The sequence below is a fragment of the Aquarana catesbeiana genome, linkage group LG08 (genome assembly GCF_042186555.1).
Source record: "Aquarana catesbeiana isolate 2022-GZ linkage group LG08, ASM4218655v1, whole genome shotgun sequence".
NCBI classification, from domain to species: Eukaryota; Metazoa; Chordata; class Amphibia; order Anura; family Ranidae; genus Aquarana; species Aquarana catesbeiana.
In genome coordinates, this window is record NC_133331.1 from 81,729,402 (window position 1) to 81,745,050 (window position 15,649).

Below are 15,649 nucleotides of genomic sequence, written 5' to 3' on the forward strand. Positions count from 1 at the left end.
ATATCGGAAGGGAAAGTCCCACATGTCCTCTCCCTGCAGATCTGGGGCATCTCCTGCGCATTTTGTCTTGCAACAGGCTACGGGGGGGGTGGAGCAACCAAAAACAGTTCTCTGGATAGGGTTTTTTTCAGGGAGGCATCCTGGAGCAGTATTTCGGTTAGGGGAGGAGGCAGAATCTCTACCCCAGGGAAACCAAACTGTTATATGAAGGCGTGGCAAAGTTTGAGATATCTAAAAAAAAAAAAAAAAAAAAAAAAAAAAAGTGTCAGATAGGGGAGGGCGAATCTTGCCTTCAATTCATGAAAAGGTCAACAATCGACCTCCCTGAACAAGATATCCCAGGAGTTTTATACCCTTGGTGGCCCATGGTCCGGTAGAATGTTAAACTGGGGTAGGTGGGGGTTCAGCCAAAGGGGAGAAGCAGCTATAATACAAGTTGTGTTAGGACAGAGGAGTTTTTGAATTTGTTCCCACACTTGACAGTAGCTCTCATAGATCCAGTAAAGGAGGGAGCAGAGCAGGTCCCCTTGTATAACAGGAATTTTAAACTTTGACCCTAGGAGTTCGGCTTCAAGTACAGTGGCAGAATCCCAAGTAAATGGTTTTTTAAAAAATTGTATTTCTTTATTTATTATTACAGGTATTATAGCGCCGTCAATTTACACAGCGCTTTACAAACATATATTGTACAGTCACATCAGTCCTTGCCCTCAAGGAGCTTACAATCAAAGCTCCCTAACTCACATTGATACATAGACATACTAGGGCCAATTTAGACAGGAGCCAATTAGCCTACCAGCGTGTCTTTGGAGTGTGGGAGGAAACTGGAATATCCGGAGGAAACCCATGCAAGCAAAAAACATGCAAACTCAGGTGGTGCCATGGTTGATTCGAATCAACTACGCTAGTGCTGCTAGGCAGAAGAGCTAACCACATAGCCACTGTTATTTTATTCTTTATTTATAATTTTAAGGTTATACAGGAGAAACACTCCTTGTGGTCCATAAGATTCATACACAAAAAAGTTGATAACCTTGATTTATACAGTGTAAGCAATTGCATATCCTGTAACATTTAGGGCAGCACAGTGGTGTAGTGGGTAGCACTCACCTAGCAGTAAAAGGTTTGAATCCCAACCACGACACTACCTGCCTGGAGTTTGCATGTTCTCCCTGTGCCTGCGTGGGTTTCCTCTGGGTACTCCGGTTTCCTCCCACACTCCAAAGACATGCTGGTAAGTTAATTGGCTTATGTCCAAAATTGGCTCTAGTATATGAATGTGAGTTGGGGACCTTGGATTGTGGGTTTCTTGAGGGTAGGGACTGATGTGAGTGTGTACTCACTCAGGTTGAACTGGATGGACTGGTGTCTTTATTCAACCTTACTAACTATGTATGTAACATGTTACTCCTAAGTGGACCCGCAGGTCCGTAATGGAGGGAAAACAACTGTAGAAACGCGGTCTCGTCAGACGGCTGTACCTGTAAAGGTGTCAATAAAAAAACCCAGACTATCAACTTCCTGTGCAACCACTTAAAAATGGGTACTCCATAAAGTATTCCCACAGAGGTCTCCACTTCAGCATAGTGGAGACCTCTGGGGGAATACTTTATGGAGGATCTTAGGGACCCTATATCACCTAGCTAAAATTTTGTAACCCGTCTCTTGGGTTTTGCAGGAGATAGATGCCTTGTGGGGGATTAGTATGATTCTGTCTCTTTGTTTCTCAGAGAAGATAGTGCCTAGGTCTTGTTCCATTTGGCCAGGTGCTGTGGGAGATAGGGCGGGTTGGCTAGGATATGGTGTGATTGCGATAGGCTATGGGGTACAAAATCCATCAACTGTTAGGGAAGGGCAAGGATACAATTTTCCCCAGTTGTGAGTCACAAAGTGATGCAAATTACATTGCTTTCTACATAGGCAAAGGGGGTTAAAATATGGTTTGAATTTCTGATAAGGAGCACCAATGTCCCTGACTATGAAAGTGTAAGACTCAAAATCGACACGCCTGAAGAATAGTTAGAAATGACCCACCCTGCACTCCTGGAGCGAAACGTGGATGAGCAGTTACTGGTGTTAGTCCAGAGATGGTCAAGACTATAGGATCAATCCCACCAAATTTTGCATCCATGTTAATGTAACTGCAATAGTCGGATGATTGAGGAGATGGCATAGAACATCACTGTAGAGCCACGGTAGGCCCTTCACGCAGGCACTCTGAAAAAGCGTGTTCAAATTGTACCTATCTTTTCCCCAATTCAGGAGTACACCAACTTAGTATACAGACCATATGTGTCACCCTATGGTATCTGTGCATGTCCGGGAATTCAATACCGCCCAGAGATTACGGTATTGTCAACAGCTGCTGATTAAGCCTGGAGACCTTGCCTGCCCACAAAAATCTCCTGAAGTCATTCCTCAGCCTGCCCAATTTCTTTTCTTAGTTTCAGGTAGCGTGTGAAAGGATAGATCCTCTGTCAATTTTTACTGCTCTCAGAAGCCTCCTTATGTAGATATCCCCTCAATTCCTTTCCTGGTGACAGAACAGGAAGTAATGGAAAATATCTGGGGTGCATACAGGAATTAAGAAACTTTTTCATGAGGCGGGGAAAGGTTAAATCATCCATCAGATTTTTATTGCCCCGTGTCCCTGATGAGTTTTTTTTCTCAATTTCTGTCCAACTGACAATGTTGTCACTGTAACCGGAAGTGAGGAGAAATCTCCTCAGTGAGGCTTCAGACAGCATAGGTTATAAGTCTCCCCTGCTCTGTCCAAAACTAAAAATAAAGTCTTGTCCATAGTTATACTTATTATTTCCAACAACATTGATTTTGCTGGATGCCAGTGACCCCCACCCCCTCCTGTACAGCTGACATGGCACCCTGATCTCTCTGCTCTCTATACACAGCCCTACATTAGACAAGTAGACTAATATTCTTCTTAGTGGGCATGGAAGATCAGTTGACATCAGTGGAGGCCCATGCATTGTGGGCACACGGGCGCCGCCCCCCCTGAAACCTCTGTCGCCCTTCCTATCCATGCGCACATGAATTACTATGGCGGAGATAGGCGATGGGTGTGTATTTTGAAGCACATGATAAGAGCCAGAGGCTCTAATAGGCTTCAAAATAGGGTGGGCTCGGGGCACAGAGCACTGCGTCCCGATCCCACCCTGTTTTGTGACGGTAGCGAATTAATTTTCGCTATTTTAACACTAACTTAACTCCCTGCCAATCAGGAGGCAGGTCAGTGAGACCTGTCTCCCGAATGGCCAAAGCGCCAGGCGATCCTACTGGATGTCTAACGCTTTGGCGGAAGAGGAGACACAGCGGAGGAAGCCTGAGGAGCCGAGCGGACCCTGGAGCCGCCGCTTCCCACCACTTCAAAAGAGGAGAAGAGCCCCGCCACCCAAGGAGAGGAGCAGAGCCCCAACACAGGAGCAGTAAGTGCCGCTAAACCGGCCGCAGGGGGGGGGGGGTGGTTGCTGTCAGTGTCTTTTGTGAAGCGAGGCTGCAATTGATGTTTTTTTTTTCAGTATTTTTCAGAATTTTTCTGTTTGTTTGAGCCCCCCCCCCCCCCCCCCAAAAAAAAAAATTTGCGCACCAGCCGCCACTGGTTGACTGGTTGCCTCCTCAGTTGCAGACAACTCAGTTGGTTTAATGAGTTATGCTGGGATGTGTATAACCAAAATATACGTACTATAAACCAGTATATTATGAGCAGATTGACTCTGCTAACCATAGAAGGATACTTCCCTTTTAAGACTCACAAGATTTTAATCAGCAGAAAGAATTTAACCTGTTACATAGAAACATACTGATGACAGAAAAGATTAAGTGACTCATCAAGATTGCTAGACCTATGTTTATGCCAAGAGTATGCTTAAATTTACATACTATTGATTGACTTACTGCCTCTGGCGGAAGTCTGTTCCAAGCATCCACTACTCTTTTGGTCAAATAATTTTCTTCTCTTGAATGTTCCTCGTGTTATTTTTAAAGCGGAACTACGTCTTTCCTTAAAAAATTGTGAGCAGGCATGCTGTTTATTAGGGAAGAGACATGCAATGTCTCTTCTGAAATAAAATAAACTTACCTGCCTGCTCGCAGTCTTCTTTAAAATATACACTGAGCTGTGCATGCGCAGCTCAGTATATATTCCATCACAGTGCCTGTGTGTCGGGATGACTGAACTCCTGCACATGTGCATGAGTTAAGGCATCCTAGGTCTCCCACTAAACTCTGGTTAAAAAATAAAATAAAAATAAGATTCTATTCAAGTATGCATTCTCCAAATGTTCCCTTCTATTACTCTCAGCCTCCTCCAAATTCCTTTTCTTTTGTTGCTGTGATCAGACTTCCTGTTAGAGGGTGACTACACCTGTTCTCCATGGTCCCAATGAATGCAGGAAGAAGCCCCCCTAGGGGAAATTTACTAAAACGGGTGCACACAGAATCTGGTGCAGCTGTGCGTGGTAACCAATCAGAGCCCATTCACACAGGGACGACTTGTCAGGCGACCTAGTCGCCTGACAAGTCGCCTCCCGTTCTGTGCTATGGAACCGTTCTAAGGGGAGCGACGCAAGTCGCTCCGACTTAGAAAAAGGTTCCTGTACGACTTCGGGGGCGACTTGAGGCGACTTGCATAGACTTCTATACAGAAGTCGTTTTGCAAGTCGCCCGGGCAGTCGTTTGCAGGTCGCCTCGCTGAGGCGACCTGCAAGTCGTGTTGCCCCTGTGTGAATGGGGTCTCAGCGTCTAGGTTTTAGCCCTCGTTTACACTGAATACGGCTTTAACCACTTAAGGACCAGCCTCGTTTTGGATTTTAGGTGTTTTTTTTTGCTAGAAAATTACTTACAACCTCCAAACATTATATATGTTTTTTTTTTCTAACACCCTAGAGAATAAAATGGAGGTCGTTGCAATACTTTTTTTTGCACCGTATTTGCGCAGCGGTCTTACAAGCGCACTTTTTTTGGAAAAAATTCACTTTGTTGAATAAAAAAAAAATAAGACAACAGTAAAGTTAGCCCAATTTTTTTTTTATATTGTGAAATATAATGTTACGCCAAGTAAATTGATACCCAACATGTCACGCTTCAAAATTGCGCCCGCTCAATGGCGTCAAACTTTTACCCTCAAAAATCTCCATAGGCGATGTTTAAAAAATTCTACAGGTTGCATGTTTTGCATTACAGAGGAGGTCTAGGGCTAGAATTATTGCTCTCGCTCTACCGGTCGCGGCGATACCTCACATGTGTGGTTTGACCACCGTTTTCATATGCGGGCGCCACTCGTGTATGCGTTCATTTCTGCACGCGAGCTCGTCGGGACGGGGGTTTTTTAAAAAAAAAAAAATTTATTTTTATTATTTATTTTACATCGTTTGAAAAAAAAATAAAAAATTGTGTCACTTTTATATCTATTACAAGGAATGTAAACATCCCTTGTAATAGAAAAAAGCATGACAGGTCCTCTTAAATATGAGATCTGGGGTCAAAAAGACCTCAGATCTCATATTTACACTAAAATGCAATAATAAAAAAAAAAAAAAAAGTCATTTAAAAAAATGACATTGAAAAAAATATGCCTTTAAGAGGCGTGGGCGGAAGTGACGCTTTGATGTCTCTTCCGCCCAGTAGTGTCATGGAGACGAGTGGGCGCCATCTTAGCCTCACTCGTCTCCAGGCACAGGAGGGAGGCGGACGCGATCGCCTCCGCCGCTACCGATGGCTCCGGTAAGCGGTGGAGGGCACCGGATCGCGGCGGGAGGGGGGGGCCCCTCTCCCACCACCGATAAAAGTGATCTCGCGGTGAACCCGCCGCAGAGACCACTTTTATCAGAAAGAGGACCGCCGCATGAAAAACGGGGATACCGGGCTTATAGCAGCTAGCAGGAACTACAAAGTCAGCGTCGCACTGATTGGGACGCTCCTATTGCCGGCAATAGGCTCCGATTTGACATGCGATTTGACCTGTCAAATCACGCTGATGTGAACGGGGGCTTATTGTCAAAGTTTAATTGAACAAGCTAAAGTTAGAAGCAAATTAGTTGCTATGTACAGCTGCTCCAGTTTTAATAAATTCCCCCCCCCCCCCCCCGCCCCACACAGCAGAGAGCACAGCGTGGTCAGTTCTCTAGCTATGCTGCAAACTCAGCCTGCTCTCCTCCAATGATCAGTCCTGACATGCCCCTGCTGCACAGCCATTCACTGGGAAGTTTGGTGTGCTGCGGCTTCTCCTCCCCCCAGCTCTTATGCAGCTGAGAACAGAGGGAATGTGATCACTTTTAAAAAAAAAGGGAAAAAAGGGTATTTATAATGTTTTTTATATCTATACAAACATGTTTTGCCTTTCATTTCTATTTTAAACCTAATGGGTTATTACAGGGTCATCATTTACAATCCCTTAAAGTGGACCTTCAGTCATTTTTTCACCTATTCCATCTATTTTTTCACCTTTCCGCACATCTAATTCGCATAGCAGGAGAATGTGAACCGGCTCCCTATGGAGCCGGTTCACATATCTCCGGGCGGCTGCGGTGCGCACTGTGCGTCTTTGGCTGCGTTTCAGGGCCGAATTCAGGCATAGGATCGGCTCTGATTCGTCCCTGAAACGGTGAACAGGGACGCACAGCGCTCCTGTGCGGTCCGCAGCGCATTATGGTGTGAACCCGGGCTTAATCAAAGGAAAAATTACTGCACCAGCGTCTACCTGACGCTTCCTTCTCTCCCAGTATGACTCCTATGTAATTGTCCCCTGCCCCGCTGGTCCAATCCCCGTGTGCTTGGGCCCCCTACAGGAGGCCCGGTGGTACCCCCTGTCAGCAGCCCTGGTGTCGGTGTCTGAGGCAGAGGGAAACTCGGACACAGCAGTCAAATCCTGGACTGTCCGGGTCAAAACCAGACAGGTGGCAACCCTATTATGACATCATACACATCTCTCTCACTCTCGTGAGAGTTTGCCAGGGAGGGGGGGTGAGTCATAAGAGGGCCAATGAGAGCTGCAGAGCTGGAGGTGTGTTTGTGTAAATCCAGGAAGTGAACAGGCAGCAACTTCAGCTGCCCACAGTTAAAATGTATGCAGCCAGACTTAGTGAAGGGAGATTTCTACAGCATATTTTGCAAGTACAGAATCACAGTATATATAAAATAATATGCAAAGTGGTTGAATGGAAGCTTCAGAATGGCAAAGATGTACAAATTATGTGAGCAGACTGCAGTTCCTCTAAGTGCTATGGGATTTGTAGCACAGGGCAGTGCACGTGACCCCAACCCCAACTAACCTGTGCTGCTCATCTGCTCATTCCTTACAAATGGAAGTGAGGGGGGGGGGGGGGGGAGAGATTTGGAAACTCAGAGGATGTAACAAGAAAGCAGAAAAACAAAGTAAGAAACGATTCAATAAAAAATAGATTAACCCCTTCCCGACCAGCCTCCGCAGTTATACTGCGGTAGGTTGGCACCCCTGCGCCTAGCTGTACGTTGGCTCTTTAAGGCGCTTTAGCAGGCATGCTTGCCCGCAGCATGTCCCTGGAGCCAAAGCGTTTGTGCCCGACGGGCGCGGTGACCGCCGAGCACCCATGATCGCCGATCGTGACAGAGCGTGAACTGGGATCTATGTGTGTGTAAACACACAAATCCCAGTTCTCTCAGGGGAGAGTAGACAGATTGTGTGCTCCTACTAAGTAGGAACACCGATCAGTCTCCTCCCCTAGTCAGTCCCATCCACCCACAGTTAGAACACACCTAGGGAACACAGTTAACCCCTTGATCGCCCCCTAGTGTTAACCCCTTCCCGGCCGATTACATTTATACAGTAATCAGTGGCTATTTTTTAGCTCTGATTGCTGTATAAATGTCACTGGTCCCAAATAAGTATCAAAAGTGTCCGATCTGATCACCGCCATTACTAGTAAAAAAAAAAAAAATAAAAAAATCTTTCCCCTATTTTGTAGATGCTATAACTTTTGCGCAAACCAATCAATATACGCTTATTGCAATTTTTTTTACCAATAATATGTATAAGAATACATATCGGCCTAAACTTATGAAGACTTTTTTTTTATTTTTGGGGATATTTATTATAGCAAAAAGACCAATATATTGTGTTTTTTTCAAAATTGTCGCTTTTTTTTTTATAGCGCAAAAAATAAAAATCGCAGAGGTGATGAAATACCACCAAAAAGAAAGCTATTTGTGGGGAAAAAAAAGGACATCAATTTTGTTTGGGTACAACATCGCACGACCGCGCAATTGTCAGTTAAAGCGACGCAGTGCCGTATCGCAAAAAATAGCCTGGTCGGGAAGGAGGCAAATCCTTCCAGGGCTGAAGTGGTTAAAGGGCTATTAAGCAGTGAATGTGTATGGATTATATTTTGAGAATAAGGATATCGTTTAGTGCCACTTTAAAATCTATAAAGCTGTTCGTATTAGAGGACAGTACATTGCATTTTTGAAAAATCCTGCTTGCTGCATCTTTTGCACTTTTTGGTAAAAACGTGCATTACATTATAGTCAATAGCAATGCATGGAAAAAGCACAAAAAATGCAATATGCATTTTAGTTTGTGCTATTTTCAGGGCTTTTGTCTGTATTTCCCATCTGCCAGCAGGAAGAAAATTCACAAAAATAGTCTCTTTTGTTACATAGTTAGTAAGGTTGAATAAAGACACCAGTCCATCCAGTTCAACCTGAGTGTGGTTGCGTGCCTACAATTGTCCCTATTTATTTAAGGTACCCATATAGCGCCATCAATTTATGCAGGGATCCACACATACATCGCACCCTATCCTCAAGGAGCCCACAATCCAAGGTCCCAAACTCAAATTCATATACTCGGGCCAATTTTTGGACAGAAGCCAATTAACCTACCAGCATGTCTTTTGGAGTGTGGGAGGAAACTGGAATACCAGGCAGGCACAGGGAGAACATGCAAACTCCAGGCAGGTAGTGTCGTGGTTGGGATTCGAAGCAGCGACCCCTTTTACTGCTAGGCGAGAGTGCTATCCACTACACCACTGTGCTGCCTGTTGCTTTATATTTTAACGTAATAATTAAAAAAAACCCCACATTATATGCTTTTAATGTGCGTTTTTTAAACGCACTGGTGTGAACAGACCCTAAAGCTCCATGCACGCTGGCTTAAAAAAAAAAATTAAAAAAAAAAAATTGTTTCTTCTACAGGAGTTTTGTGTTCTGCTTGTAGGAGCAGATCAATGTTATCCTATGTGTCCATGCACATTAGGACGATTACAGGCATATTTTAAGCTCAGCGTTTAGAGGCAGAAAAAAAAAAAAAAAATTCTGGTTTGCCTTTCTGATTGAAGCTTTCTGGCAGAAGAAAAAAATCTCGTCTAAACTATATGAGCGTTTTTTAAAGCCCAGCATGCACGGAGCCTTAGAGTAGGGTTTACATGTATTTGAAAGTTACAAGCATTTCCCTTATTTCCTCAAGGCTGTACATACTAGGTTCTGATTCCTGACATTTCCTCCTTCCTGAAGGTTTATTTTTCTAAAACTCTAACATTGTTTAAATGTATGAATTCAATTTTCTTATTTTATTATCCCCCCCCCCGTTTACTCTTATGATATTAAACAATTAAAAAATGTCCCTCACTGCCGCAAGGAGAAATGTGAACTTCAATGCAAATCTCACCTGAACTTCTCACCAGCTGGACCTGTGATCTTAGAGATTTTCTCCATTGTATCGGACAGTTCCAATGAGGACCATGTATGTCTGGTTGTCCCTGAGCCCCTCCTGCCCCTCACGCAGCTCTCATGCGCTTTGTGGAAATCCCATAGACGGTTTGGCTGTATGCTTTGCTCTGTGCAGCCTGTAGTACCCACATACTCATCTCACATGAGAAGTAAAACTTGTCTGATCACACAGTCAAGTCTCAAGTTTCTGTTTTGTCACATGACTATAATTCTCAGCCCAACCAGTTCATGAATACTCCTAGACAAGCCGTCAGGACTTCCTTCTCCTTGGGTGTCAGGCTGCACCTGTACCTGGCCTGGCTGGCTTCCATCTACAACCATGTTATTAAAAAGTGTAGGCTTTATTTCTTATGCAGTTTAGGATTTTTTTTTTTTTTTTTCTTGTTAGGCGTAATCTATTCAGCAGTAAACCAGGAAGAAAGTTTCATTTGCTTTTCCAAAGGTAAACTTGTAAAGATAGCAGGTTGGATAAACAAACTTTGTAGAGTAACTCTCGTAGTTTAAATCCCAAAGCTGCACTCACACCTGAGCTAAGCGTAGGGTTGCCACCTCATCCCTTTAAACCCGAACACATATTAATTACACAGGTTCTGTGGCTGATTAAGGTGGTAATTAAACTCACTTGATGCCTTATCTGCATTTAATTAGCCTCAGAACCTGTGGAATCCAAAGGTGTTCGGGTTTAAAGGGATGAGGTGGCAACTCTACCATCTTTGCTTGTTTTACAGGCTGTTTTAAAATTACCATTGAATAAGCATTTTTGTGGGTGCCTTAAGCTTTATGGCTCCTTCACACGGGTGGTCTGCCCGACGTACTCCGCTTTGCTCAGTGGGGGGAATCAATCCACTGATCCCAGCTGAGCAGGTGGATGACAGGTCCGTCTCCACTCACTGTGTAATGACGGACCTATCAGAGTCCAGCTCTCCTCTATGGGGAGATCTGATGAAAATGGACCGCCTGTCCGTTTTCATCCAATCCAATCCACCAGCACACCCTGTGCTTATGCCTATGGCCCCTCGTATAACCAAAATATACTATATACCAATATATTATGAGCAGACTGACTCTTCTATCTAGCCATCGAAGAAGGATACTTCCATTATAAGACACACAAGATTTCAATCAGTAGAGAGAAATTAACCTGTTATTTAGAAACATACTGATGGCAGAAAAGATTAAGTGATTCATTAAGATTGCGTAGACCTATGTTTATCCCAAGAGTATGCTTAAATTTACATACTATTGATTTACTTGCTACCTCTGGTGGAAGTCTGTTCCAAGCATCCTCTACTCTTTTGGTCAAATAATACTTTTTTCTCTTGAACTTTCCTCCTGTTGGTTTCAAGTGGAACAACGGTCTTTCCTTAAAAAATTGTGAGCAGGCAGGTGGTTTATTGGGGAAGACACATGCAATGTCAATTCTGCAATAAAATAAACATATAATTTTGTTTAACTCCACGTTTAGGTAATGTAATGCCCCCTACACACGGTCGGATTTTCCGACAGAAAATATTCTATGGGAGCTTGTTGTCGGAAATTCAGACCGTGTGTAGGCTCCATCGGACATTTACCGTCGGAATTTCCGTCACACACAATTTGAGAGCTGGTTCTCAAATTTTCCGACAACAAAATCCGTTGTCATAAATTCCGATCGTGTGTACACAATTCCGACGCACAAAGTTCCGCGCATGTTCGGAATCAAGCAGAAGAGCCGCACTGGCTATTGAACTTCATTTTTCTCGGCTCGTCATACGTGTTATACGTCACCCTGTTCTTGACGTTCGGAATTTCCGACAAGATTTGTGTGACCGTGTGTATGCGAGACAAGTTTGAGCCAACATCCGTCGGAAAAAAAACATGGATTTTGTTGTCGGAAAATCCTATCGTGTGTACAGGGCATTAATGTGGCTGCTGCCTACCCCGAAAAACTCCACAAGGTGAAGCGTAGGTATAAATTAGAATTGGGGGAGGGCAAATGGCGTTGCCAATATTTAAGAAGTGTGTATGTGACGCCATTAGTGTCAAAACAAAAATCCTAATGACTCCTCATTAATGTGAACCTTCATACAAAATACATAAAATCTGATCCATATAAGGTGCTAATATAAGGTGTAATAAGCTTAATTTGTGCAAAAAATACAAAAGTGACCATCATTTGATATCAAAAAATGAATTCCTAAAGTAAAAAACATAAATAAAGTGCTGGTGCAAATAATCATAGTCCAAAATAATCGTAGCAGGAAATGACAAGAAATAAAAATGTTCTAATGCCCTGTACACACGGTCGGATTTTCCGATGGAAAATGTCCGATCGGAGCGTGTTGTCGGAAATTCCGACCGTGTGTGGGCTCCATCGAATATTTTCCATCGGATTTTCCGACACACAAAGTTGAAGAGCAGGAGATAAAATTTTCCGACAACAAAATCCGTTGTCGGAAATTCTGATCGTGTGTACACAAATCCGACGGACAAAGTGCCACGCATGCTCACAATAAATAAAGAGATGAAAGCTATTGGCCACTGCCCCGTTTATAGTCCCGACGTACGTGTTTTACGTCACGCGTTTAGAACGATCGGATTTTCCGACAACTTTGTGTGACCGTGTGTAGACAAAACAAGTTTGAGCCAACATCCGTCGGAAAAAATCCTAGGATTTTGTTGTCGGAATGTCCGAACAAAGTCCGACCGTGTGTACGCCCTATTATTGTGATTTTCAAAAGTGACTTGTGCAAAAATTCATCACAGCCTCTGTGCAAAAAAGTGAGTTCCACTCGTGCCCCCCTCTCAGTTCCACACTCACCGGGGGGTGAGTGCAGGGGTAAATCGCATATATGCAGAGTAGACTCAGGTCTGGGATAGCCTCCTCTGCAGCATGTTTAGATCATGAGATTGCGCTCCCAGGCGGAGCTTGGAGCGCAATTACATCACTTACGGTTTCTGATTACTCAGCCTATCTCAGATCCACGGATATTATATTGTCACTGTCCCTGGCATTATTATAGTGCTTGTTTTTTTAAATAGGAACCTGCCTAATTGATTGAATAACACTAATTTATCAGATTTACGCTATGAGTGTCAATCTTTCCCATCCATCCATATGTGAAACACATCTCATGATCTAAACATGCTGTGGTGTTTGATGGTTGATGGTCTTTTTTGTATTTGTTTTCACAAATTAAGCATATTACACCTTATATGGATCAAATTTGATGTATTTTGTATGAAGGTTCACATTAATGAGGAGTCATTAGGATTTTTATTTTGACACTATTGGAGTCACATGACCAGTGTGTGAAATAATGATCCAGCAGCCTCACCTCCAGACTGTCCTGCTCCAATCCGGCTTGCCAAACCAACCCCAACCATTCCTGCCATACCTTGGCGTAGGCCACCCACGTGGACTCACTCACCGACTGTCTGATCCATCCAGCGGTGGCTCCAAGGCAATCTCCCATAGCCTGTGTGTTTTGTAGCTCAAAGCTTGAAGCTTCAAAATGTTCAACATCCAAAACCTACTTAAAGACGGTTTGAATCGACCAAGATTTGAACCATGTATGGGCAGGCTGAATGGACCCAAGTTGATTGATCGATCAACTTGGGTACAAGCAGCCTGCCAGATTTTACATGCGATTATTGCTAGCGGCTGTTATAGCACACAAATCAAACCTTGATCTAGGTATTTTTTTATTATATTATTTATTTATTTTATTTTTTTTTTACACACACTTTTTTTAACTCTGCAAGGAGAGAAAACACAGGGGGTGGGCTTCACGGTGACTGATCACTGTGATAGTCAAACAGAGGCTATCATAGCAATCAGGTGACCCGGTATTGGGAGTTCTGAGTCCCGATCCTTAGTACAGGTCCCGGGGTTCTCCGGGAGACCCCGGTCTCTGTGCTAGGAGCGATCCGTGTGGCGCGCTCCCAGCACAAAGGGAGATACGGAAATGTGTGGCCCCACGAAAAAAAAGCAAAGGCCAGTGGAGCCGCATATTTGTGTTAGGTCGGCGTAAAGGGGTTAAACCTGAATTTAGTGGCTGGCACAGGATGCCTTAACTCATGCAAATGCACAGTCACTCTGACACACAAGCACTGTGACAGAATATATACTGAGCAGCTCAGTGTATATTTTAAAGAAGACTGTGAGCAGGCAGGTACATTTATTTTATTGGATTAGAATTGTGGGAGGGTAAATGGCGCTGCCAGTATCTAAGAGTGTTTAAATGAGGCCCGGAGCGAAAAGAAAAAAGAGAAAGTAGTGCAGGGCCGGGCATGACAGTGTGTAGAGGGGAGACAACAAATGGTTAAAATCAGGGAAGTTTGCAGGAAGGGCTTGATAAAGGCAGAGTGGGAGGGGCGTTGTTTATTTAAGGGGGAGGCTGGCAGCAGAGGCTGGGGCAGAAAGGAGGAAGCAGTTTCTATGCTGCTGGCATTCCTCACAATGGTCGACATCGACTTCATCCTGGCTCAGCTGAGGGCGGCTGCCATGACCAGGGGACTGGAGTGGCTTCACAGCCAAGTGTCCTCCCTGCTCCTGGATCAAGCCTCGGGGTCGGCAGCAGGGAGTGAGGTGTCTCCACGGGCTCGGAGGAGACACCTCTTCTACTACCAGCATGCAGCCATTTTTTGCTAGTGTCCTAGGGGGATGGATGTCTTTTCTTTAGCTCTCCTATGTTGAAGAGTAAAGAGAAACCTATTTTTGCTGACACTTTTTTTATTTTCTTCAATCAAGACTCTTCTCTACATAGCTGCTGGAACTTTTCATGTTCGATTGCAGCTATCTTGCATGGCTGTCTTCAGCCTGGGTTTGGAAGTGTTGGTTGTGGGGGTTGCCTGGAATTGACCCTGCATCACTGGGTCCTGCAAATTGGCGCTTTCCAGACTCTGTTCTGGTTAAAATTAGCTGCAGAGCACATTCCAGGTCAAGAACCATTGGCATAGCCTTAGAGCTTGTCCTATCTCTGAAGACTTACTTTGTGTGTGAGCAGGTTGGACCAAGTACTGGGAGCTACCTCGTTTATATAGGTTTCTAAGTGCCTTTACAATCTCTTGTTTCCTGCTGGTTTCCACTGTAGAAGAGGCTAATGCTGTTGGACAGAGTGCTGACCCCATCCAGTGAGTGAAATGTCACCTGTGTGCGCCACACTCTTTCCTGCCATATAGCAATGAGGGAGTATCTCTCTGCCACTGCTCCTGCTTGCAAAGAGCCTTGTGGAACTTCAATCTTGGATTTGTTTTTGCTTCCCACTCACAGTGACTTTGGTCAGACCAGCCATCTGACCCTCATTTGCTACCAGCTGTCTGAGTTTTGTGAGTACCTGAGACCTTGCCTCTAACCCCGATCCTTATATGTCCTATTATAGGCACTGGGGAGAGAGTCCTGCTGTACTGGGCGTCCCCAGCTCACATTCCACTAACAGCTCTGGGGCTGCTTACAGCACACCTACTGATGGTGCCAACATCTGCAGTTTATGTTGCCCTCTATAACTAGAGTTTATTCCAGCATTATAGCCCTCTTCAGCTCCATGAGGTTGGACAGGTTCCCTTACCCTTTGTGATGAGTTTTTTATTACAGTTATGCCATATTTTGGCACTATCATCCAGTTACTGACGCTGATCAGAGTCGCCCCAGTCCCTGTCTGACAAGCTTGTGCCTGAGGAGTTACGGTCCACTGCTATCACTCCCAAGTTAAAAGAGACTGCAAGCCTGTCTCATTGCACCCATTTTCCAACTCTTGCTCTATGAAGATAAGACACTCTGTGTTTACTCCTTCCAGTGCTTATTGACCTTGTACCCATTTCAGGAGGATTTTTGCTCAAAGTGGTCTATTCCCATTGTGCATTTGGCATTGTTCAGCTTGCCAAAGCACTTACTATTCCAGTAGAGGATGAGCCTGTCTTTACCTACTTAACCAGTAAGTGGTTGGAA

The 15,649-nt window shown here is 44.3% G+C and overlaps 1 protein-coding gene across 6 annotated transcripts in view; it reads right to left on the reverse strand.

Moving 5' to 3' along the window:
* BLNK (B cell linker) overlaps positions 1 to 15,649 on the reverse strand; it is a 330,248-nt gene that overhangs the window by 112,599 nt on the left and 202,000 nt on the right. Inside the window, exon 1 of one of the 6 annotated variants that reach the window (XM_073596067.1) lies at positions 9,659 to 10,023. The exons of 4 other annotated variants lie outside the window; for them this stretch is intronic. In XM_073596067.1, the coding sequence (XP_073452168.1) occupies positions 9,659 to 9,705 (47 nt within the window). In that variant the 5' untranslated portion in view covers positions 9,706 to 10,023. Of the gene's footprint in view, positions 1 to 9,658; positions 10,024 to 15,649 lie in introns of those variants that run through there. One more of the 6 variants, XM_073596069.1, reaches the window with a different exon arrangement.